General features: G+C 36.7%; 1 protein-coding gene across 1 annotated transcript; it reads left to right on the top strand.

Moving 5' to 3' along the window:
• The first annotated feature begins 521 nt into the window (after positions 1-521).
• On the top strand, positions 522-20,345 carry LOC132097365 (gamma-aminobutyric acid receptor subunit delta-like). The gene is made up of 9 exons (XM_059503027.1): positions 522-791; positions 12,328-12,443; positions 14,046-14,113; positions 15,830-16,050; positions 16,484-16,566; positions 16,968-17,105; positions 17,275-17,430; positions 18,761-18,969; positions 19,510-20,345. Exons 1-9 carry the CDS (start codon positions 724-726, stop codon positions 19,819-19,821), a joined length of 1,371 nt encoding a protein of 456 aa, XP_059359010.1. The 5' UTR covers positions 522-723; the 3' UTR covers positions 19,822-20,345.
• The last annotated feature ends 7,295 nt before the right edge of the window (positions 20,346-27,640 follow it).

The raw sequence follows: 27,640 nt of genomic DNA on the forward strand, positions 1-27,640 counted from the left end.
TGTTTTTATACACACATATATATATATAATTTTATTTGTACCATGGCATTAGTGGTGTAGCCTATATATATATATATATATATATATATATATATATATATATATATATATATATATATATATATATATATACCATATATATATATATATATACATATATATATATATATATATACCATATATATATATATATATACATATATATATATATATATATATATATATATATATATATATATATATATATATATATATATATATAGGCTACACCACTAATGCCATGGTACAAATAAAATTATTCATTTATGCAAAATACAATATTCTTAATGAAAAATTCCTGTATAAAAAAGCCCGTTACATCTGACAAGAACAAAAGCAAATCATTTAAGCAGTCATTTATTAGCCAGTAGGCCTACTGCACACTGATAATGTAGGCTACAATACGTAACTGGCAGCTAGTGAAGTAATTCAAGAACGCTTCGTTAAAAAGGACCGACTCAAAAGAACGATTCGTTCGAGAAACGGACCTTGCGATTGTTCCGGCTTTAGAGAGATGTCTATGAGATGAAGCGAGTTATGTGTGCCGTTTTCTCTGCAGTCTGGATAAGGCTGGCTAAACTATGGATCATTATATAATTTTCCTGCGATTCTCCCAGGAGGCTAAGGAAATTAGGATATATTAATCTGTCTGTCTTCTTTCAGTCCGAATCAATTTGGCGCAAAATGGATGCACGGAGTTTTGCCGAGACGATCTTGTGGTTTGTGCTCATCGGGGGGAACAGAATGAGCAGGTGAGAATGCGCGCGTCCGTCACACTGTGAGGAGAAGAAGAAAACATATAGCCTATATCTCTGCAGTTTTATTCTTATGCTCAATAAATTAAAGCAGTTTAATTGGTTGTCGAAAATATTGCCCATTTATGAGAATCTTTATCAAATAGGCTTTAAGAAGTAAATAAATGCATTTGCGAATTTCATCTGATCTGTGAACATCCATCATCCCTCTCTTTTCAGTAATGGATTAAGCTGATATTTCCAGTGAGGCTTAGAATTCATGCATTTTACGCTTCTGCCTCCAACGTCAAATTTAATGTTAAACATGTGAATCAGAAGATAAATTTAGCCAAAACTGTTCATTCTCATGGATATCATGAATAAACTGATAGGTTAATAAATCTGTGCAGTGCCGTAATACACATTCACATACAGTATAATCTGCTTCTGTCTCAAATTCTCGTTGTTGCTATGAAATTGGTCAGATTTTCATGTTCGTGTCTTTTGCTTTATAAACAGGATAGATACATCGTTGTAGTTATGTTTCGCTGTTGGTATGCTAGATATAAATAAAATGCTGTCATAAATATTTCTACGTTTCCGTGGAGCTCTGGACCTAAAAGTTTAAAGTACGCATATTCAACCGTATATGGGTCAAAAGGGATTTTCAAGCATCACAACAATAAAAGTGCAATACATAGGCCTATTTATTTCCCCAGTACATTAGAATGTTTCATTTTTACATAAATATCTGTTACACTGAATGACTGGAATATTATTTCATCCACATGATATTTTATTTTTACAAACATTATTGGAAACATTGAAGTAGACACTTTGCTTGCATTCTCTTTATGTATATAAAATCAATTTTGTAAAATGTATTCGATTCTGACACTAAAATGGGATCTCTTGTCCTTGACCCATTTGCACCCGTCTCTCCCTTTGCTTGTTGTGCGGTTCACATGCAGTTCATTTCTCATGTGAATGTGCATCAACATTAGGTAGATCAGCGCATTTTAGGAGGTCATCCTCCAGGAATAAAACAGTATAGGTGTGACAGTTTGTCATGAATTTGTACACTCACTGCCAGAAAGGGTTAGAGTAGTGTACTTAAAGTTTAGGACATATGAAGGACAAGAATATTACATGTTTGTTGAATTTAATCAAGGGTGTAAACTGTAATCATTTTTGCAGCCCTTTACCAAAATGGCCTAATTTATTTATTGTACAGATATTAGAGACATTTTTCCCTCTGTTTTTAATAAGTATATGTTTGCTCAGAGGTAGTTTCTCATTTGTACCAGGTTCTGTATTTATTATTGTTTCATTCAAGAAATAATAATAAAAAAATTATAATTTACACAATTACAAAATAATTGTAATAGCTCAGTGCTTAAAGTGGGCCGGTACGCACCGGTACTCAGTATTGCCACTTCCAAATATAGCTCTTGAGCGTACCGCCACCTCTCCGTGCACCCAGAACGTGCTTTTAGCGTACCGGTACGCTCATTTGGACACCTGTTTTAATAGAGGTTTTAATCCTTTGTCTGGGCTGCCGCTTTTCAGGGCCCCCTTCACAATGCACGCTTCCTAATTCGTCCCACCAAGAGCAGAGACTACATTATCCATACACCCTTGAGTTTTACAAGTGAAAAGCGCATGCGTCGCTTTTTCCGCTGTCAGTGTCAACAACTCAACGTGGCCGCAGAGGGTGTGTGAAACGTGCACACTCGGCTCTGTAAAAAATACAAATACAGTGAACAACACTTAATATGCTCTCATGGCTTCTGACTCTTGAGTACTACATCTGAATCTGAGAACAGGGTCAGAATCAGATGACTCGCTGGCTGACACCCCACCAAGCCAGAATGATATCGCTGCAGGTCAGACGCAAGCTAATGAAATAATGCAGTAGCTTTTTCTAAGGGTATTTTTTTCAAAATCCTTTTGCACATTTTATTTATGTTCAGTAGCTCTTTCTAAGGGTATTTTTTCAAAATCCTTTTGCACATTTTATTTATTTTCAGTAGCTCTTTCTAGCTCAAGCAAATCCACAAACTAATAAAAGGATTTATTATTTTTTATAAGGTCGTCTGTTGACTGCTGTATATAAAACCCCTTCAATATAGTCGTTGTTACATCAGGGGATGAGGGGAGTCATCAAAAATAATATATATATATATATATATATATATATATATATAGGCTATAACAGAGTACCGGCACCTCTTTTGGGCCACTTAAAGCACTGTAATAGCTATTTTAAATATATTTGAACAAATGACTTACTATTTTTAATGTTTTGCTGAATAACATAATCTCATAAACTAATTCCAGATAATGTAATAATGTCATATCATCTCAAGGGTATAAAAACATAGTCCAAGTTGAGACAGCAGCTCTTAATATTTATTTTGTTTACATTCTCTTATCTGACACACCCAGGGGTGGGTTTCCTGATAACGGTAACACCACAATTCCACTTGTGTTTCCCAAAAATGCACTTACAGTAATATGAATGTGCAAGAATGCATTCTATATGCTACTTAAAAGTCGCTGTCCATTTGCAAAGTGCTGACATATAATTTTATATGGAATTGTATCCTGAATGTTTTAACCCAATAATCATCTGATGTGGATTAGCAATCAAAACAAGTCTACTGAATATAAAGCACCTACCAACAGGCTGAGGTACTGACACAATGAAAAAAAAGATACCTTTCAATTCAGTTTAAATTAATGTCATTCTGGAGGAGGTAGAGTGAAACAAATATGTTATTTTCACCAGATTTAAAGGACACCATACAAATAAGGAAAAACAAAACATATGTGAGGACATTGCTACCAAATTACCAGCAACCAGGGGTGTTAAAAGTTCAGGCAAGGACGTCTGCAAGAAGTGACAGGATCTCGCAAGCCTGCCAAAGAAGAAAAGGGCACTGCAGAGGACTGCAATTAAAAAATCAGGTGGTGGGACCAGTGAGTTCCCCCTTCTCACAGCAGAGGAAAAAAAGGCCCTGTCAATACTTGGCACAAGTGCTTCAGATGGCATTATTTGTGGTATTGACATCCATGGAGGAGTAGGGGTAACTTAACCTGAGCCTGAGTCAAGCGCTTCATGTTCAGAGGAACTAGTCAAGTCAAGTCAACTTTATTTATATAGCGCTTTTAACAATACAGATTGTAACAAAGCAACTGAACAGCATTAAATAGGAAAATAGTGCTTCAATAAAGCAAAAAGGTAGTTCATCATTGAATTCAATGATGTCATCATCCAGCTCAGCTCAGTTCAATTTAAATAGTATCTGTGCAATCGTTTGCTATCAAGTCAACAAAATCACTGGAAATTAAGTGACCCCAACTAAGCAAGCCAGAGGTGACAGCGGCAAGGAACCAAAACTCCATTGGTCACAGAATGGAGAAAAAACGTTGGGAGAAACCAGGCTCAGTTGGTGGGCCAGTTCTCCTCTGACCAGACGAAACCTGAAGCCGTTCAATTCCAGACTGCAGCAAAGTCATATTGTGCAGAAGAATCATCTGTTTCCTGTGGTCATGTCCTGGTAGCCATCTAGGAGACAAGACTGTGGATCTGTCTCTGGGGTTCATCTAGATGTCCTGGTCTCCACTGTCTTTCAGGGCTGTAGAGGTCCTTTCTAGGTGCTGATCCACCATCTGGTCTGGATAAGTACTAGAACCAGGTGACAGTGACCCTGTGATCTGTATACAGACTGCATCTGTTGGCTACGGTGACCTTGGAATAAGAGAGAAACAGACAAATATTAGCGTAGATGTCATTCTTCTAACAATGTAGCAAGTACAATGGTAGTTATGGAAAGTGTTCCCGGTTCCGGATTATCCAATTAATGCAGCCTAAAAATCCTTTAACAGATTTGGAAATTAGAAGCGTATTAGTGTGTTATGTGTAAGCCAGGTTAAAGAGATCTCTAGATTTAGACTGCAAAAGTGTGTCTGCCTCCCAATCAATGTTAGGCAGGTCATTCCAGAGTTTAGGCGCTAAATAGGAAAATTGATTTTGATATTCTAGATTTTTCAAATTACTGAATACATTCCATCTGAGATGGAAAAATGCAGTTTTGCAAATGCTAGAAACGTGGCATTCAAAAGAAAGATTGCTATCAAATAGCACACCTAGGTTCCTAACTGATGACGAAGAATTGACAGAGAAGCCATCGAGTCTTAGACAGTGTTCTAGGTTACATGCAGAGGTTTTAGGTCCAAAAGTTAACACCTTTGTTTTTTAAGAAATTAGCAGTTTTTGGGTTATCTAGGCTTATTATCTAGGTTTTTGTATCGACTATGCATTCAGTAAATTTTTTTTAAATTGGTATGTTTCTCAGGGCTACGAAGAAATATAGAGCTGAGTATCATCAGGATAACAGTGAAAGCTAACACCATGTTTCCTGATGATATCTCCCAAGGGTAACGTAAAGAGTGAAAAGTAACGGCCCTAGTACTGAGCCTTGAGTTACTCCATACTGCACTTGTGATCGATATGATACCTCTTCATTCACTGCTACGAATTGATGACGGTCAGATAAGTACGATTTGAACCATGCTAATGCACTTCCATTAATGCCAGCAAAGTTTTCTAGTCTATTCAAGAGAATATTGTGGTAAATAGTGTCAAACGCAGCACTAAGATCCAATAGCACTAATAGAGATATACAACCATGATCAGATGATAAGAGCAGGTCATTTGTAACTAGGGTTGGGTACCAAAACCTGGTGCCCTATGGAACCGGTATGCACCAAACCGAATCAGAACGCAGATTTCGGTGCCTCTTATATGCCCGAGTTATCGATTTAAATATTTGTCCTGTTTCTCAGAAATGTAGCCTACACAAAGCATGGGCGTCGCTAGGCTTTTTTAGCAGGGATATAGCATTTAGCTCCATAAATTGTACACAAATTCCCGATCGTCTCAGAGTCAGTCCACTTAAATTTCATATGAAAACGGCTGCAGACCGGTCTCCTCTCCGTCTTTCAGCGCGCTCTTCAATCCCCAGACCGCGGCGGAGCACCACGAGCGGACTCAAAAAGAAACAGAGGACACAGGGTGTGTGTATTTTGACAGATTGTTAGAATATCTGTATCTGTGCAGTTCTTTGTCATAAATACAGTATACAAAAGGTCACGAGGGAGCAATCGGTTTCTCATCTACTGTAAAGTTCTCGCTGCGTTCACCGCTCATCACACCACAGCCGTTTCCTCCAGTGAAAATCTAGCCCTTAACACATATGAACGCATACTTTAATTTCACTTATTTAAATATACTTAATTTAATTATAAGTACTTTATACAAACACTGCTGTGCAAGAGTCTTAGGCACATTAGTATTTTCACCCCAAAGAATGGTGTTCAGCCAGTTATTTATATCTTTTGCTGTAGTGTGTCAGTTGAAAATATCAGTTTACATTTCCGAACATTCATTTTGCCATTCATTTTAATAATCACCTAGTGAGATTTTCGAATGCACAAGCAGTCTGACAACAGCCGGTGCTCCACACAGAGATCTGCTTGTGCATTCAAAAATCTCACTTGATTATTATTAAAATGAATGGCAAAATGATTGTTTGCAAATGTAAACTGATATTTCCTACAGACATACTACAGAAAAATATATAAATAACTGGCTTAAAACCCTTTTTTGGGCTGGAAATACTAATGGGCCTAAGACTTTTGCATAATACTGTACTTTACATACGACATTGTTGTTACTTTATAAAGAATGACCATACATGTTCTTCACAGAACTGATTAAAGACATTGACAGACAGACAGCACTCATTTGAACTAAATATCAGAGTGATTGACAGAGATACAGTAGAAACATTATGTGTGGTTTTGTATTAAACAATGACCCAGATCATGAAATACATTTATTAGGCTTAGAGTAAGGGAGGCTTGGGAAAAGAGAGTATCCACGGGCGTGTGAAAACTATGGATTTATTTTAAACATTTTGTAAATGTTCTTTAATGTTATCCATAGTTTTTTGTGGGTTTTTTTTTTAAATAAGTATCAGTTCTGGCACCGTTTAGGCACCAGTACCATTTTAAAAGTATGAAATGGCACCGGTATCGTAAAAAACCCAATCGATACCCAACCCTATTTGTAACTCTTAAGGAGAGCAGTCTCAGTACTATGATATAGTCTAAATCCTGACTGGAAATCTTCACATATACCATTTTTCTCTAAGAAGGAATATAATTGTGAGGATACCACCTTTTCTAGTATCTTGGACAGAAAAGGGAGATTCGAGATCGGTCTAAAATTAACTAGTTCTTTGGGGTCAAGTTGTGTTTTTTTGATGAGAGGCTTAATAACAGCCAGTTTGAAGGTTTTTGGGACATATCCTAATGACAATGAGGAAATAATAATAGTCAGAAGAGGATCTATGACTTCTGGGAGCACCTCTTTTAGAAGTTTAGATGGAATAGGGTCTAGATCTTGGTTTATATGATTTAACAAGTTTATACAATTGTTCCTCTCCTATAGTAGAGAATGAGTGGAACTGTTCCTCAGGGTGTCTATAGTGCACTGTCTGATGCGATACTGTAGCTGACGGCTGAATGGTTACAATTTTATCTCTAATAGTATCGATCTTGGAAGTAAAGTAGTTCATAAAGTCATTACTGCTGTGATGTTGGGAAATGTCAACACTTGTTGATGCTTTATTTTTCGTTAATTTAGCCACTGTATTGAATAAATTCCTGGGGTTATGTTTGTTTTCTTCTAAAAGAGACAAAAAGTAATCAGATCTAGCAGTTTTTAATGCTTTTCTTTAGGATTAGTTTACTTTCTACGAAATACGTCTAGTTTTGTTTTCCTCCAGCTGCGCTCCATTTTTTGGGCTGCTCTCTTTAGGGTGCGAGTGTGCTCATTATACCATGGTGTCGGACTGGTTTCCTTAACCTTCATTAAGTGTAAAGGAGCAACCATATCTAAAATGCTAGAAAAGAGAGAGTCCATAGTTTCTGTTACATCATCAAGTCTGAGTTCTTGGATGTGCTAAGGAATTGAGATAAATCAGGAAAATTAGTTACAAAGCAGTCTTTTGTGGTAGAAGTGATGGTTCTTCCATACTTGTAACAAGGATTAGAATTACAGTTTTAGCTATATGAAGTTTACACTAAACTAAATAATGATCTGAGAAATCATCTCTTCTATCATCATCTGCATAATTACAACACCATCAACATCAATTCCATGTGACAGTATTAAATCGTGTTGAGACGTGTTGTTTAACCCCAATAGAGTTCAAAATGTCTATGAATGCTGATCCCAATGCATCTTTTTAATTATTAACATGGATATTAAGATCACCAAGAAATAAAACTTTATCTGCAGCCAGCACTAACTCAGTCATAAAATCAGCAAACTCTTTAATAAAGTCTGTATGGTGCCCTGGTGGCCTGTATACAGTAGCCAGTACAAACATAACAGGGGATTTATCATTAACATTTGTTTCTCTGGATAATATTATATGAAGCACCATTACTTCAAACGAGTTATATTTGAAACCTGCCCTCTGAGAAATACTGAAAATATTTGTATAAATTGAAGCAACACCTCCCCCTTTACCTTTTGGACGCGGCTGATGTTTATAAAAGTATTATTGGGGGGTCGACTCATTTAAAATAATGTAATCATCAGGTTTTAGCCAGGTTTCTGACAAACGGAGCACATCTACTGTAGATTATGTTCAGTAATCATATAATTTATAAAAAGTGCTTTCATAGAAAGGGCTCTGATATTCAATAAGCCAAGCTTTATCATTTGTTTATCGGTATTACAGTACATCTGTTTTTTTTTTTATTTGTTGAACCTCAATTAAATTGTTACTCTTAAGTTGGTTTGGACTTTTTTTGTATTTTGTAGTTCGGGGAACAGACACAGTCTCTATAGTGTGATATCTAGGTGAAAGAGTCTCTATGTGCTGAGAATTAACTGACCTCTGTGACGTGAGACAGCTAGCAGACGGTCGGTTTAGCCAGTCTGTCTGCTTCCTGACCTGGACTCCAGTTAGTCAAGTATAAACTCTAAGACTATTTGCCATATTTCTGGAGAGGAGAGTGGCGCCACCCCAAGAGGGATGAAGACACTCTCTTTTCAACAGGTCAGGTCTGCCCCAAAAGCTCGTCCAATTGTCTATGAAACCTATGTTATTGTGCGGGCACCACTTAGACATCCAGCCATTGAGTGATGACAATCTGCTATGTATCTCATCACCACAGTAAACAGGGAGGGGACCAGAGCATATTACAGTGTCTGACATTATGCTTGAAAGTTCACACACCTCTTTAATGTTATTTTTAGTGATCTCTGACTGCTGAAGTTGAATTTCATTAGCATGAAAAACAATCTTACTGAATTTACGTTTAGCATTAGCCAGCACTTTTCAATTTGCCAAGATGTCAGGCGCTCTGGCTCCCATAAACAGTGGACTATGGTGACTGGTGTCTCTATTTTCACGTTCCGTCATGGCCGTCGCTAGTGGGGTGAAAGGTTGTGACGATTATAGGGGCCCACGGCCGAGTGGGGGCCCTCGGCGATCTCTACCGTCTGGCTGAAGCCAGTCTAAAAAGACGCTCAGGACAGTAGACAGGCCACTGCTGCGTGTCGTCTCGAAAGCTTACAATTTTCACATGTTTTTAAGCCTTGCCAATTTAAACATTCAAAAGCGTTTAAAGCATTCAAACACAAGACGCGGAAAAGCTCAACTGAGTAGCTGGTTACACGCTGTGTTCGGTGCGCACATGGAGAGAGAGCCGCGTCTGACAGACAGCAACACTGAACCGAGCTCTCTTCTGCGAAGTTCTCCTCGAAGTTCCTCCTGCACCTGAACGAGTGAATGCAAATCGCAGTTTAAACAAACAGAAAATAGCCCAATTCAGCAGCCGCGGTGTTCGGTGTTCAGGGCTCACGCTGTTAGAGGCGGCGCAAAACACTTGAACACTTTGTTCTGTTTTTTCCTGGTTTTTTTTCTTTTCTTTTTGTTTTTCTTGTACGACAAATACATAAAAAATATATCAAAATACCCATCTTGGAAAGTATGTTTGAAAAAACTATTGGTTGTCTTGAAGTGAAAGTAAACATTTCGGATGTGTATTATATTGGATGCATTCATTGTCTCTTAAAGTGAGGGTTAGCTGCTGTAATGTTAATCCAAGAAAATGCAAGAAAGAAAATCACTCCCTGCTCTCGACTGAATTACTTTGTAGTTTTAACAAGAATTAATGCATAGTCAAACCAACAATTATTCAGACACCAGATATAATTTTTGATATTGTTTTTTTTTTCTTCTTTTTTTATTACTAGTACGTGCAGAACACTATAATGAATTTATGTAAGTGAGTATAGCAAAATAAAGTGAACTGTGGCATATTATACCCAAATAAACTTTCATAAAGTGGATTAGTGAAATTGATACAAAAAATAAATAAATAATTTTTGGGACCAAAGACCACACTTTGACCTCACCATGTTTTCCTTACGTGTTTTTTCCATAATTGCTAATGCAACCTTTTAACACCACAGACTGAACAAAATTAATCATTGCTTGGTAATTGGTCAACAAAGTATTGACAGTTGTCTGAAGTTTCCGTTTGATTGTAATCCATTACATATCTTTCTATCAGTTATCTGATATTAGGATTATATTAAGATTAATTTGTTCTGACAGTCTAACTCTTCTTGTCAGATTTTATTACCATTTTCTGAACTAGAGCAAATAAACTGACACAAACTTGAAAAAAAAATGTAAACTCTGTGTAAATAGCACAAACAAATAAAAAGAACGAACATACAAATGAAACACTTTCAAACAGGGCCCACTGGTACAACCTGCACCAGGGCCCCCTAACCCCAGCTACTGCCCTGCGTTCCGTACAATAGAATCACCAAGAACTAGAGCACTTTCATCAGGTTTCTCAGTGGGTACATCACTGAGTGAGGAGAACCTGTTTAATGTATTGATCGGAACAGAAGAGCTGTGTTTTGACCCACAGTCACCCAGTTGCCCTGCTGCAGGGGCACTGTTAGCGGAACCGAACAATGTACAAGAATCCCTGAGCTAGTCACATCCAAAGCTGTATCTAGAGCCCTCACAGTCTTTCTTTCCTCAGTTAAAGTTTGGATGCGTGTCTTTAATTCTGAAACCTTCTCTTGTCAGCATAACTATTTCCATGCATTTATCACATTTGAATCCCTCATCGCCGACAGAGAGAGATAAACTGTATATGTACGGTACATGTGACTAGAGGTGCAAACAACAATAGCAGGAGACGTAGCCATTACTCACCATGATTGAAGAATGATTCTGACTTACCACTGTTGTTTGATGAACTCATGAAAAACAGCGCGAAAGAGAAAAGAAACGAGGCAAAAGAAAAAAGAAAATGATAACAGACACGAATAGAAATGCAGATGGAAACATGAATGTCTCTCTTCACTCTTCAAATCAATGAACATTAAATGGAAATGTAAACATGTAAATGTATTAACAAATTACTTTCAGCAGACAACAAATAACAAGTTAAATATTAGTAATATGTAATATTTGTTTCTTTTAACAAAAAATTCCCATCATTTACAAATGATGTATTGATGTTTCAGAGAGCTTTCCATCATTTTGACAGACACAAATATTGTACACCCTGTTTCTTCCAGTAAACACCACTAAAAGAGATTAATAAAGTGGAAAAGAAATGTGGGAGATTGGAAAGAAAAAAAGGAGGGATTCTTATCGCATTGAATTATTCATGGGAAATATTGTTTTTTAAATTGAAAGCGCAGGCCACAATTGCGCAGAATCTGCTCTCTTTTTCATAGATTTAGCAGAAGAAAAAGACAGAAAATAGTGAGAAGGAACAGAGAACACTGGACTAAAAAGAGCATTTGCCACAGAAATTCTTATAATACATGTCTCATTAAAATTGCAACTGTCATACTAAAATAGGTCATGAAGGAAAATTTGCAGATCATTCAGTCAAATTGACAGATGAGTATAATTTTCAGCGCAACCTTATTATTCTCCAAACTAGAAGTTTCAGCCATATTTTTAAAATGCAATAGGAAAAAAGAGCTTTATATTCCAATTGTCAGTTTTGTTACTTGGATTTGTCTTTTATGTCTGTTTGGCATAGCCCTCATTACCTCCTTAGCTTCCTGATTCAGTGCCCCAATTTGTATTTTATGTCTGTGTCTGTTTGTTGTATTTTGGCCTCGGTTTCTATCATTTTTGGCTTATTTTGTTTCTTATTGTGTAACCAGCATCCATTAAGCCCCTCATTAAGTTTGGGTTTTGGTTTTGCTTTCTGATGCTAGGTTTCTGTGTTTTATCCTATTTTGCTTAACACCTTTTCAATCCATCCATTTGTCCTGTATTTACATTCACTTCCAAATAAATATGTCCCAATAATATATTTCAATATTGTGAATATCAAACTGCAATTTCATGTCACACATCTGCATCTATGTTAAAACTTTGAGAGAGAAAGTGAAGAACATTGGTTTGTTTTGTCCCTGTAGGGCCATGCTGAGTGATATTGGTGACTATGTTGCCACAGAAATTGAAATATCCTGGTTGCCTAATCTGGATGATTTAATGAAAGGTTATGCTCGAAACTTTCGCCCAGGGATTGGAGGTGAGTTTTATATGTGCAGTTTACACTACACTGCTCAACAACTTGCAGTCATCAGTATTTAGCCTTTTTTCACAACAAACCTCACACTTCCTATGACAAATGCTCCAGTTTTTACTGTCTATTTTTAGAGTATTACAATTATCCCACATATATTTAAAACATGTCCTAAGAAACAAGCTTGTGACAGGCACACCACATGTCATATTGATAAGTACCTAGTAATAAAGCAAACCTATCTTATTCAGTATGTCAGTGGTTCTCCTCTGCGGACCTGTGTACACATTGCTCTGCATTTATGAAACTTAAGTTATAATTGATTATAATATGTGGGTCATTCTATAATTTAGTTAACATTTCATGTCCACTGATGTTCATTATTTATTAAACAGTTTTCTATGAGAAAACATACTATTATCTCACAAATATTTTGTATACCAAGTTTTTGTTTGTCCTCATGCAATGTCCGCTTTTTTCTTGAGTTGAAAATAATGAATGAAAAAATAGTCAATAAAGTCAATGTCCTATTTCTTTCAAATATTAAGATTTGGTATGGTTAATAATTAATGTGTACGAACGCACAAACAGAACCAAAACACAAAATAAAATCCAGGCCTGGTCCTCTCTCATCTTGCACTGCCGTCACTCCTCTAATTTATCCTTCTGGAGCTCCTCTGTGGCACTCGAGACCGGTGAGTGGCACAGGTTTCGCTCGTTATCACTTTCACTCGCTCCGTTCCCACGGCTCTCAGCCCCGGCCCTCTCGTCACACTCTTTAACATCACTTTTGATGTCTTACTGATCAAAAAGTTTGATTGGTAATGTATATGAATATTATATTATAATGGGAAAGGATAAAAGGAAAGTGAATGAGGTGGACAGGTGGCTCTTACGTCTTTAGACCTTTGACCCTTGCACTTGTGCATCAAGCAGAAACCAGGCTTTAAAGGTTCTCAGTTGCTTTGGGAACTACTTCACAAATTTTACAATGTGGCACCCTTCAAACATGACAGATTTGTGTCATATCCTTGTGGATTGTGCTCTGACATATGGCATGGTATCGCTTCAGGAGACCTTGAGTCCTGGCTCAAAGTCCCTTGCTGACACAGTTCTCCTGTTGCTGCATCTCTATTCTCAGACTGCCTAATATACTGCATAATAAAATATTTACATAATTATATATATAAATTATACAGTCACATTGATAGCATTCATAGCAGTCACATGACTCACAACAAATCTAAGCCACTCAAGACTTTTTGTTGACACTGTACACCAAATCTGAGTACCTTGCATCTGTTTTTCTTTCATAAACGTACCATTCTACATAAAAAAAAAAAAAAAAAAACACCAGTGGAAGTGATATTTTACATTCTTGAAGCAGCTTCCTTCTTTTGGTGTCCAGGGAATGAATTTGATCATTTTATTTGATTTACTTCATTTTTATCTTTTAGCATGGTTCATGTAATTTTTTTTTTAATTAAAGATTTGTAAAATTTAAATAAGGCTTAAAGAGTGCTGTTTTTTTCCCAAATTAGTTAAATTTAGTTGTCAAGTTGGTGAAGTATGATCATTTATTTTTTCTTTTCTCACATGTCTCCTCAGGACCTCCTGTGAATGTTGCCATGGCAATTGAAGTAGCCAGTATTGATCATATCTCAGAAGCCAACATGGTAAGGTTTTTGATATCACTATTTCACGTGTGATGTACTAGATTTGTTTTGTTGTGGTTTCTAGAAAACAATCATATTTTTGTCATTAATGTAAATTTAAAAAATGTAATGTGCTAAGCTTCTTTTTAATATTTTTCTTTCAAAATGGAGTGGATTGAGTTCCAGAAAGAAAATATAAAATTAATAAAATTTTACACACACTGGACACTGGACACATAAGAAACAACAAGACATTTCAGTGGTCCTCTAAACACCATCCTCAGTTGTAAAAACACAGGAAGTAACTTTTGGCAAATATACATAGAAATCACAAGACCACTAAGTTGTCTAAGCTGCTTGCCACCGTATGTGGTCTTTTTATGTAGTCCAGTGACTTTTAACCTTCAAATGTCCCTCATTTCCAGTTTGCAAATCTGGTCTTTGGGGTCACTATGAACTCAGGCACATATGTTTTTCAATCTAAAAAGTAAAAATCAAAACAATTGTATTTAAAAAAAACAACAAAAAAAACACTGCAATAATCAGATATGAACGGTGTGTGTGTGTGTGTGTGTGCGCTTGTGCATGCGTGTGTGTACGTACGTGAGTGAGTGAGTGAGTTATGCTCATTCCATTTTTATTTGTGCTCTAGTATCAGGCCTTCATTTTTGTCTAGACATTTTACGATTTATTTAGGATTTATTTGCCAGTTCCTATAAAAATGTCACTCCTGTGTGTGTGTGTGTGTGTGTGTGTGTGTGCGCATGCATGTGAGTGAGCGTGTCTTTTCTACATTGCATTTGTGCTCTAGTACCAGGCCTTCATTTCTGTGTGAAAATTTTCAGATTTATGCTGGATTTATTTACTTTTTTTTCTTTTCTCTTTTTTACAAATGAAAAACAATTTAGAGATACACATACCAACCGAGGATAATTAACAAGACACACCTGAACAGAATCAATCAATAACCATGATGACACAAGAGAAAACAGTGCAAACAAAGAAACTGACACATTCAATATTAATGTGTTTATAGCAGAACCAAGCACAGACGGTTCACAAGCACCTATTGTTGAGTCAATGGTATTCCAGAGAACTGCTTGCAAATAAATCAAATCAAATTAAAATCATCCTATTAAAATAATATGGGTCAGGTTGATCAGTCAATCTATTTTCAGACCATATCTACAAAGGTTGTGAATTATGTATTGCTAGACCAAACCATTATTACCATATTTGACACACTGATGGCATTATACCAAACTGAATCTGAAGCTGCCACCAAACTTTGTGTGTGCCCTTGTCACAACACACTGACAACAGTACGTAAATTTCATCACAGCACCACCTATTGGTCAAAAGTAATAAGTATTATCAGGGGCGCCGGACTGGGGGTAAAACCAGTACTGATTACCAGGGCCACAAAGGAAGAGAGGGCCCTTGAAAAGTCTGGAATATATATTTTCAAGGGAGTGGGGGGCACATTAGGACTGCCTATGCATAGGGCCCGGGATCTTGTGCAGCTCCCCTGAGTATTATTATTATCTATGTTAATCGCTGATTTTACTGTGTTTTAGGAGGAAGAGCACCCCATATCAATGGTCAAACTATTGTAATGCACAGCCTCTAATGGCTTATTGCTTGATTTAATTCAGTGCTTTAAAGTAAACTTGTCTGTAAATCTGTACACTACTCAAGTCTCAGAAAGGTTTTGTTTCTGTGCATTTGTTTTGACAGGAATACACCATGACAATATTTCTGCGGCAGAGCTGGAGAGATGACCGTCTGTCGTACAACCACACAAACAAAACTCTTGGCCTGGACAGCCGCTTTGTGGACAAACTCTGGTTACCAGACACATTCATAGTTAATGCCAAATCAGCCTGGTTTCACGATGTCACTGTGGAGAACAAACTAATACGCCTGCAGCCTGATGGAGTCATTCTCTACAGCAGTCGGTTCGTGGCTGTTTTTAGTGCATTTTAAACTAGTTCGTAATTTTGCATTGGCAATAAATGTCAAAGGACTTTGTAAAGCTGTAATGTTGACAGGTCACGATAAAGGGTAGACAATTCTAATTCAAAAAAACCTAATACGTTTATAAATAGTCATTATAACAAAATAAACACAAAGTGGTCTAATAAATCTGCCTATCCGCTTGTCTACTTAATTAATCAATAAAGGCCACCATTGACCAATGACTTATTTCTGAGAGCTGTGTAAAGCAAACTAACGGCACCAACAATTTGAATAAAATCCCAACAACATCATTATTTTCATAGGATCATATCATTTACTTTCAAGTCTTAACACAAGATCGCAGAGGGTTTATTTCTTCTCTGTTACCTGCTTCATGTTCGAAGTGTTTAATCGTGATGTTTTCCCTTTCAGAATTACGTCTACAGTTGCATGCGATATGGACCTCACCAAATACCCCATGGATGAACAGGAATGCATGCTAGACTTGGAAAGCTGTGAGTAAAGGCAAAACTTATATCTGGCATGTCACTTTTGCATTTACAGTGTTTCAGCTTCATGAGCACAAAAATGATTCCTGCACAAAAAACAAACCATGATAATGATGCCTGTGACTTTTCCCCCCAGTTTCACAAACAAGTCTTAAGACTAGGCCTAGAATAAAATGCATGTTTGAGCTGTTTTAACTTATGAAACTTACTCCCTGCCATATCTTAAATTATGTGTCATTGATTTGTCTAAAGATGCACACTACGTAGTAATGTTTTTTATAAAAACAACTTAAGTGTCCTAATTGAACTATTGTTTAATCCTAGCTTAATATAAGGCCCATCTGTTAAACCAGGCCTATATTTCACAAAAATCCTTTATTTTCTTTTTCCTGTTGGTGGTTTTGCAGATGGCTACTCTTCAGAAGACATTGTGTATCACTGGTCAGAGAGTCAGAAACACATTCATGGGCTGGACAAATTGGAGCTGTCCCAGTTCACCATCACAGATTATCGCTTTGTCACAGAGGTGATGAACTTTAAATCTGGTGAGGCTTTTCATCGACACGATACATCAGATGTAACTTAATTCTCTCAAATACATTATCGCTAATGCTGCTGCTATTCTTTTTTGATTTTGAATGATTTTCATCTGTTTTGTTAACTCAGAAACCATGTTACATATTCTCAAGACAAATATTGTCGTTCTTGTAACAGCAGGGAGATTTCCACGTCTCAGCTTACGGTTTCAACTAAGACGTAACCGAGGAGTTTACATCATCCAGTCCTACATGCCCTCAATCCTACTGGTTGCCATGTCATGGGTTTCATTCTGGATCAGCCAATCAGCTGTGCCAGCAAGAGTTACTTTAGGTCTGTAACTTACAGTTTCTAAAGTGTACACTTCACCATATGTGTGTGTGTCTATATATATATAAAATATATACTATTTTTAATGTTTTTGAAAGAAGTTTCTTCTGCTCATCAAGCCTGCATTTATTTGATCAAAAATACAGAAAAAACAGTAATATTGTGAAATATTATTACAGCTTAAAAATTGATTCCTGTGATGCAAAGCTGAATTTTCAGCATCATTCCTCCAGCCTTCAGTGTCACATGTAACATCAGTCTATCACATGATCATTTAGAAATCATTCTAATATTCTGATTTATTATGAGTGTTGGAAACAGTTCTGCTGTCGAATATATTTGATCAATAAAAGGTTAAAAAGAACTGCATTTATTCCAAAAGAAAAAAAAAGTCTAATAATATATATTCTAATAATATATTTTCTTTACTATCACTTTTTATCAATTTAACACATCCTTGCTGAATAAAAGTATTGATTTTATTTTAAAAAAGAAAGAAAAAAAATTACTGACCCCAAATTACTGACCAGTAGTGTATATTGTTATTACAAAATATTTATATTTTAAAAACATAGCTTTTTTTTTCTTTTTTTTTTTACTTTTTATTCATCAAAGTATCCTAAAAAAGTATCACAGGTTCTGAAAAAATATAAAGCAGCAGAACTGTTTCCAACTTTGATAATGAATCATCATATTAGAATAATTTCTAAAGGATCATGTGATAATGATCCTAAAAATTCAGCTTTGCATCATAGAAAATAAATGATAATTTAAAGTATAATAAATTTAAAAACAATTATTTTAAATTGTAATAATATATCACAATATTACTTTATTTTCTGTATTTTTGATCAAATAAATGCAGGCTTGATGAGCAGAAGAAACTTCTTTCAAAAACATTAAAAATAGTAATGTTTCCAAACTTTTTGACTTTTGCAAATATACAAATATATATGTATATTTGAAAAATTATTAGGTAAACACTTTATTTTGATATTCCAAGTTTTTACTTTATAAGTAACTTTACGAGTACACATCAACTACCAGTTACTAGAGTATTAGTAGACTGTCTGATTAATATTCACTTTATTTTAATGGTTCCCCAACAGATATTCTACTAACTATAAGTAACTTTGTAATTGTATTTCAACCTATTCTATTGACACTAACCTAATAGTATACTACGACTGAGTTAGTTGACATGTAGTAACAAAGTTAGTAGAATGTCTAGTGAAATCAATAATCAGTAAAATTAGAACACTTAAAACAAATCACACACACAAATGAACCTGACAAGTTAAAGCAATATTTCCATGTGTCCTTTAATCTTCAGGAATCACAACGGTGCTCACCATGACAACACTGATGGTCAGTGCTCGTTCATCATTGCCCCGTGCTTCTGCCATCAAAGCTCTGGACGTGTATTTCTGGATCTGCTACGTCTTTGTATTCGCTGCCTTGATCGAATACGCTTTTGCTCACTATAACGCAGACTACAGCAAGAAGGAGAAAGCCAAAGTCAAGACGAATAAGAGTGCAGAGGTACTATCAGAAGATTATTTTTGTGCAGAAGGGTGAAACTGTGTGCTATAATTGACCAAGTCTCGAGTATTTCATATATTCTCGAATCTCAAGTAGGATGAATTCAGGTAAAGTGGGTCATTGAAGATTGCACTGTGCTCAATGGGTTTTCACTTTAAGAGTATAACAATAGTCTTTAATTAAAGGGACACTATTAAGATATGGGATATGGGATAATTTTTTTATAAATCAGAGATTTAATTAACCTGAAAATACATTTGTCAGCATGATATCAAAATGTTTATTGTTATGTACCTTCCAAATAAAATTTAAATCACATGAAAATATTACAGCTGCACCTTAAAGTAAACAAAGGCAATAAATAAATGAAAAACATATATCGGTAAATAAATTACATGCCCGTTTTCCCTGAATTTACCATTTACCACCAATATTAATTAAAACCTTATTCAGTTTAGAGTATAACAAAGTTAAAAAAAATAATTCCCACCTATGACTTTTAATGGACAACTCTTATTTTCCCCTCATGTTCTTTTGCAGTCCATGGTAAAGAATGGAAAGCAGGCCATGGTTCTGTTTTCGCTCTCTGTGGCTGGCATGAACCAGGGCCTCCTTGTCACAAACAGGCAAAACAGGGCCCAGCGGACCACTGACCCTCCTGGAGATCCACATGAAGAGACAGAGGTCCGTGGCACTCGGTCCCGTCGGGCACAGAAGGAAAGCAGTGAAGAGAAGAAATGCTGCAAGTGTAAACCTATCGATGCTGACACCATCGATATCTACGCTCGTGCTGTCTTCCCTTTCACCTTTGCTGTGGTAAATGTCATCTACTGGGTGGCATACACAGTGTAAATGATTTATAATATTTTGAGCTCTGCATGTATATAAATCAATAAATGATGTGACAACACAACTATACTATTATTAGAATATGAGAATATCTGGATTATTAATGCTTATAAATATAATCATAGGGTAGTCTTTAAGAATATGTTAAATGCATTGTTTGTTTGTTTTTTGGAAGAAGAGGGGTCTATTGCATTTTAGAAGACTGATAAATACCTCTGCGTCTTTATAAATAGTCCTTGATGCTTTACAATGTCATTTCGTTGTTGCTTTTTTGCTCTTTCGGAATATATGCACCAGAATAGCCTTCTAAGTACTGGTATGAATGAACTAAAGCAGAAATGTATCCTGATTTTTGAATGAATTTTTTTTTCATTCATTTTTTCTCACTCTTTAAATCTTTCCTCACAGAAGAGTTCAGCATTTTTGTTGTATTGATAGACATTACCGTTACGGCAATATCTGGGTTTCTTGCAACTTAATGTTGTTCTTGAATAAAATTCTAACCGTCTGAATTATTAACATACAAATTAGATATTTTTCTGTACATGTAATCTCAATGTTATTAATCTCCTAGCAGTGGGGTTTAAATATGAGCAAATACTATTTTTTGTGTTGGAAAAATGTTACATATGAGCCATGGGAACCCTGCCCACAAGTAATGATGGTAGTGCTGCTATTCTGAGCAATTTGTCCCTTTCAATATCTTCTATTTAGCTTTTTCTTTTGTCAGAGGCAGCTCTAATTCTGATTTTGTTCTGAAGTGCCACATTTGTGCTGCAACAACATTTGCAATTGTCATGACAATCAACACACATTGGTTTTGTGCATGAAAATTAACGTGAGTTATTACTTCCTGCTTCTTTTTTTTTTTTCGTAAATATATTAATGCCATCACTGTGTTGTAAGTCTGTGAGGGGACATTTGCACCAGGATAATGACATGACAAATTGACAAAGTTGATAAATAAACATGTTCTTGTCACCCAAGATTGAAGTGTTTTGAGATTGGATTTCGAAATGCCTATGAACTAATATTAATGATTACTCTAATATATATCCTGCTTAGAACTCATGGTAGAGAGGTGATGGTGATGAAGTAATGCAGCTCTATTCAATTTTGTTCTGACCTTGTTTAATTAAACACACCAAGGGCTACATTTCCCAAAATCATTGTAAGCCAAAACTGATCGTAGAACCATCGATGGCACTATGATCAACTTAGGTTTGTGATGCTTTTGGGAAATGCAGCCCAGAACCGTTAAATCAAGATTCTCATTACTTGGGATTGAAAGGGGTGGTGTATGTAATAATCAGATCAACAAGAAAACTATGAATGTAACTGCTCAAAAATACCTTGCACATGTGCACTGTAATGCTAGTTGACAGAGCAAGTAGGATTAAAGTGCAAAACATTTAATAAAAATAAAAGTAAATACAGACACAATTAAGCAAAAACAAGTAAATCAAGGGAAAAAAACTTAACTGACAATAAAACATGTGAAACGTGCAATAAAGACAATGTCAGACAAACATGGGGACTGTCTGCCAGACAAGGATTAAAAGTCAAACTGGGCTAATTCTACTTAAATTAATCCAGACTAAAACATTTGTTTTTGAGACATTTCTTAATTTGAGATTAATTTATTTAAATTAGGGGGTCACAGACTACAGGAAATAAGGATTTATATATTTAAATTGGTAAATTGTTGAATTGAACCGTCTTGTTACATTCCTCAGGCTTATAAATAACACACACACAAAAATAAATAAATAAATAAACAAATGTGTTTTTTATTATTTATTATATGAATTAATCAAAGATATGTAGCTAACCTGGCCATTGTGCGTTTTTTCTGTGTCACTGATTCTTGAGAAGTGGGACAAAACAGGGTGAAATATTGCAAAAATAAAACTTTGTACTCAGACAAATGAAACTGCATTCGTGTATATTATCTTATGTACTAAACTACTAAGCTATGCTATGATTTAACTTCTCAACTTTTTTTTATTAAAATGTGCTTTTTACCTTGGACTGTCACAGATCGGTCAGGTTCATTTCCTAGCCAATCCCAGAGCACCAATCACCGAGTACTAATCACCGGCACCTGATCGTAATCCATTAACCACTCAGCCACCATACATAAGCACTATACCTCAGCTTCATTCACCGTCCGATCTCGTGATGACACCACTGGTCTTGTTACCAGCATCAACTGTATTGACCTACCTGTCTACTTACCTCCTCTCCCCTTCTCTAGTGAATATCTCCTCCGTAATCCTTCCAAGGCAAGCTCCAGCGTCTACACTGAGGTGTGTGCTCCTCCCGTTCTCCAGTCATTCATCTTATACTTCTGTAAGAGAGAAGAGATCATCACTCACCCTATTCACCTCAAAGTAATTATATAATTCACTGATCTGCTCACCTGTTTACCTCTCAAGTCTTCTCGGTGCTCTTCCAGTTTATACTGACCTTCTGCCTCTGAGTCTACTTTTTACAGAAGATTGGACCAAAACAGGACTCACAGGATGAGCAAACCCAACACCTTCCAGGACCTCATTGACTAACTATGGAGAGTTTTAAAACATCCATCGGATCATAGTACTCCCTCTCTGGTAGTGTTCTCCAGCCCCATGGTCAGACCAGCGCCCTTCTCTGGCACGGCGGAAGAATGCAATGAATACCACATCCATAGAAAGTCATTGGGAGAAGCGCTCAGTCAAGATACCGCCCTGCTATAATTAATTCCATGACATATTCTGTCCCAAGAAAACCTCCTAAATTACCGCCTCACCAACCCTGGGATTGTGCGATTGATCTGACTCCTGGTGAGCCAGTGCCCCGACGTAAGATCTATCCTCTGCCACTGCCCGAACAGAAGGCCATGGAGGAGTATGTGGAGGAAGCCCTCAAGCAAGGCTATATAGTCCCATCCACCTCCCCTGCCGCGTCCAGGTTTTTCTTCGTGGCAAAAAAGGATGAAGGCTTGCGGTCCTGCATTGATTACCGGGCATTGAACGACATCACAATCAAATTCCGTTATCCTCTTCCCCTCGTCCCAGCAGCCTTGGAACAACTACGTGGGGCTCCCATTTTCACCAAATTAGATCTCTGCACCGCATATAACCTCATCCGAATACGCAAGGGAGATGAATGAAAGCCAGCGTTTGTGGTTTTTTTGTGCTTTTTACGGTACAAATCATTACAAAGCGACTTTACAGAAAATGTTTATACAATATTTTGTAGTAGCTTATAAGTGGTGATTGTCAGTTTGTGCGCATATGACAGGATTTTTCAGAAAAATTAATACAAGACGTAGTCAGCCAGATGATGAACATTATTAACAGCAATTATTATATGATTCAGTCACACTTGTAGCAATATTTGTTAGTTCTGTTTGTTGATTCAGGGTTAGCATCATCTGGGTTCCTCTGAGGGGTTGGCACCATCTCTTCTTGGGTGTTCTGGATCCAGACTGGAGCTTGTGTAATCAGAGAAACAAATAGAGACATAATTAGCATAGCTGCTGTTCAAACAAAGTAAAATTAATTAGTTTAACACAAGCTAAAGAATAAGAATGCACATTTGATCAGATGCAACTGCAGTCACAATTTAAGAGATTCATTATTCGAATGCTTGGCGAAAGAGAGGCGTTTTTAATCTAGATTTAAATAGAGAAAGTGTGTCTGAACCCCGAACATTATCAGGAAGACTATTCCTGAGTTTGGGAGCCAAACGTGTAAAAGCTCTACCTCCTTTAGTGGACTTTGCTGTCCTGGGAACTACCAAAAGTCCAGCGTTTTGTGACCTTAGGAAGCGTGTTGGATTGTAACGTGGTAGAAGGCTAGTTAGGTACACAGGAGCTAAACCATTTAGGGCCTTATAGGTAAGTAATGATTATTTGTAACCAATACGGAACTTAAAAGGTAGCCAGTGCAGAGACTGTAAAATTGGGGTAATATGATCATATTTTCTTGACCTGGTAAGTATTATAGCTGCTGCATTTTGGACTACCTGTAGCTTGTTTATTGAAGATGCAGGACAACCACCTAGCAGTGCATTACAATAGTCCAGTCAGGAGGTCAGGAATGCATGAACTAGCTTTTCTGCATCAGAAACAAGTAACGTTTCGTAGCTTGGTAATGTTTCTAAGATCGAAGAATGCCGTTTTTGTAACATGGGAAATATGATTTTCAAAAGACAAGTTGCTGTCTAATAGAACACCCAGATTAACACACTGTTATCTTAGATAATTTAGAAGTTTTATCTGGTCTCATTGAGATATATAGCTGAGCATCATCAGCATAACAGTGGAAACTAATCCCGTATTTTCTAATAATATTACCAAGGGGCAACATGTATATTGAAAATAGAAGGGGACCTAGGACGGATCCTTGTGGCACTCCATATTTTACTGGTGATAAATGAGATGACTCCCCATTTAAATAAACAAAATGGTAGCGATCATGTAAACCTGTATAATTTAAAATTATTATAAAATAAGGAATGAATTAAAGAGTGTTAAAATAATAAACTAACCAGAAATAATACTAATAATAAGTGCAAGAAATTAGAAAATCAAAGTGAAAAGTTAGTGTGTTGATTGACATTTTAATGACTGTCCAATTAAGTGAGGTTTATGTTGAAGTCCCGCCCCACCACGTTAGTTGCAGTATGCGAGAAGCCATTTTCTTTTCTAAAAGATTAATGATATTAGCAGCAGCATAACTTTGAGCAAGAGCTAAAAAGAGGAGTTAAAGAAGATCAAAGTACATATATGCTTTTATTTCTTTGAATTTTGGTGAGTACACATTTTGCACTGTGTAAACAGTCATATATGCAATCAGATATGTGCAGCGATGTATTTGAGTGAGAGATAATGTGATACTGATGAGTTCTGGTTTATTACAAGTTAGAAGAGGTTTGTTGGTTAAGCAGTAATGTGCATGAGTTGCAAGTGTTCATATTGTATGATGATGATATTTATTGTTTAATTAGATGGCGTAATGTCGACTGAGTTGTTGAATTACAGTGAAAGTGTTACTGTTAAATGTTTAGCAGGCCAACAAATGCTAGCTGTACTTAATGTTGCCTGTGTATATATACAGGTCAGGTTTTTTTTATGCTGGAACTCCGATCATTTCAATTTGAGCACGATGCGAGATGGCGAGTCAACCCACACGAGACGAACGCTGAACAGTTGAATCTAACCCAGGAACCGGGTAGGAAAATTCCAGTTACCTGCTAGTTCACACAAACAGAGCCACATTTTTAGTTTTTTTTTACTTCGAGAGATCGCTCAAAGGAGTGTCTTTGTGAAGACGGAAATATTATTTTTTCGTACCACACTGAGTTTTTGCAGAACCGGAGAATCGAATCCTTTTTTTTCTTTTGAATCTATTGAACTGAACCATTTTTAACCAAGTCACTGGAATTGAATCTTTTTGAACTGAAATTACGGAATCGAACCAAATTGAATCTTTGCACTGAAATCTTTTGAATTGAATTTATTGAACCAAACCTTTTTGAATTTTATTTACCAAATTAAATGTACTTTACAGAGTTACTGAACAGAATCCATTGAATCAAAATTTCCTGAATTGCTCTTGTAACATTTTGATTTTCAAAACGTTTTCTTTTCCTGTTTTGAGTTAACTGATCTTGTCAAAAGTTATAATTGTGAACTTTTTATACGAGTGCAGTCTAACTAATCTATATAGTTATTGGGTGCACCCAGATTAGTCCATGCATAATTCATATATTGTAATTTGAGTTTTTTTTTCATTACAAAGTGTCATTCAATTGAAACTGTGAATACTGTGAAATAATTTTTTTTTTCTTTCACTTTATTCTCTACAAACAACCAATTTATTTTTAATACAGATTTATTTTCCCACAAAGTTGGGCTGTTTGATTTATGCCTTCCGAGCCGAACCTATTGGCCTATTGATATTAATATATTGTCAGTGCCTGTCAATCGACGCAGGTGTTACATAAAAAGTGGTGAGCCAGCCAGGAGGTGTAATTAATAGCTTATTTATACTTTACATTCTAGGAAAAATTTACAAACGAGACATTCAAATCCGTTTATTTAGTGTGGCAAGTGAATTGACTTTGAAAACATGAAAATAGTACAGAAGGAAAGTGTAAAAATCTTAAATGCTCTTCTAGTCAGTGGACCAATTAACACTCTTGAGGATGAAGAGGTCCTTGATCTTTTAAAGCAGCATGTTTCCATTGCAAGAGTCCTTCCCATTTACGATCCTGAGTCCAAGTATCATGACCACACCATTTTAGAGTACAACTTTGGATCAGCTATGGAATCAATAAGTCGCTTGCTACCCTTTAGCTACACAGATAAAGACAACCCAAGCTTAACTTACCAGACAAGAGCCTTGAGCAGTGTCTACTCTTCCAAGGAGAGTTTTGGTACCACAACCTCTTACTTATCCACCCTGAAAGCCATTGCTAAGCAAAGTGGAAAATCCTTCAACGCTTTGCTACGAGAAGGACTCTCTCAGATCTCGAGCTCCTTAATTCCAGAAGAGGTGGATGAAAAGGAGTCTGAGCTTGACGAGCTCAATTCCATTAAAGAGCATGATGCTTCCAAGATAAATGTCCTGAGTCCCATTTACAATGCGCCAACACATACTCAAGATGACATACCAAGGTCTGAAAAACTTTTGTCAGATACTATGAGTCATGTTCATTTCAATCCCACAGAGGTGCATAAAGTCATTGTGGAGCATATAGTTAAGAGTGAAGTTGCTGGAGCAATTCCATCCACTGCTATAGTTAAGCTCCGCCCTTTCTTGGGGAGAATTCCACAGCCCAGTAATGAATCAGATTACGACACTTGGCGTTGTAATGTTGATTTACTCTTCGATGACCCTTCTGTGTCTGACTTGCAAAGAGTAAGGAGAATTATGGAGAGTCTCTTACCTCCTGCCACTGATATTGTCAAGCCTTTAGGGCCTCGTGCTTCTCCCAGAGCTTACCTTAATGTGCTTGATGCAGCTTATGGTGCAATTGATGATGGTGATGAGTTGTTCTCAAAATTCATGAACACATTTCAGAATGATGGAGAGAAAGCATCTAGCTATCTCCAAAGGCTTCAAGTTACTCTGAGCAAGGCAGTCAGGGGAGGTGGAGTTAAATCGTCGGAGGCTCACCATCATCTTCTGCGGCAGTTTTGCAGAGGCTGCTGGGATGACACCCTCATTTCTGAGCTCCATCTCGAAACTTGTAGAGACGACCCTATCGTATTCCAAGACTTACTGCGTTCCCTTAGAACCAGAGAAGACAAGAGTGCACAGAAATGGTTGTGCATGAGAAGCCACATTGGTGCTTCTAAGCAGAAACCACAGCCATCACCTAGATCTGCTCATGCTTACAGCCAAGATTCTTCCATTTCAAGCAAATCCCCTCATGAGTTAAAGTTGTTGTCTGAGACCGCTGAATTGAAAAAGCTAATTGCTGAGCTAAAGGAACAGTTAACATCACTGACCCTCCCAAAGTCCAGAAAGACTGTCAAACCTAAGCATAAGACATCACCCTCTCCTACCACTCCTGAGTTTATTGCATAACAACCGTTTAAGTCAACCGGTGATCCGGTCATGAAATGCAGACCACGACCTGGTTACTGCTTCAGATGTGGTGAAGATGGCCACATACCTGTAACCTGTGAAAACTCTCCGAACCCAAGGCTAGTTGAAAAGAAAAGAAACGAACTGCGGTTGAAGCAACAAGAGTGGGATAGAGAGAAGAGTCATGTTGGTGCAGCTTCTTTAAATGCCTAGCAGTTCCAGTTGCGGGACAAACTGGA

This window comes from Carassius carassius, chromosome 21 (assembly GCF_963082965.1).
Source record: "Carassius carassius chromosome 21, fCarCar2.1, whole genome shotgun sequence".
NCBI lineage: Eukaryota > Metazoa > Chordata > Actinopteri > Cypriniformes > Cyprinidae > Carassius > Carassius carassius.

Coding starts and splice junctions, on each gene's coding strand:
- LOC132097365 (XM_059503027.1), top strand. CDS start 724: ATGGATGCACGGAGTTTTGCCGAGACGATCTTGTGGTTTGTGCTCATC. Junction 14,114..15,829: donor ATATCTCAGAAGCCAACATG/GTAAGGTTTTTG, acceptor TTGTTTTGACAG/GAATACACCATGACAATATT. Junction 16,567..16,967: donor CATGCTAGACTTGGAAAGCT/GTGAGTAAAGGC, acceptor GTGGTTTTGCAG/ATGGCTACTCTTCAGAAGAC.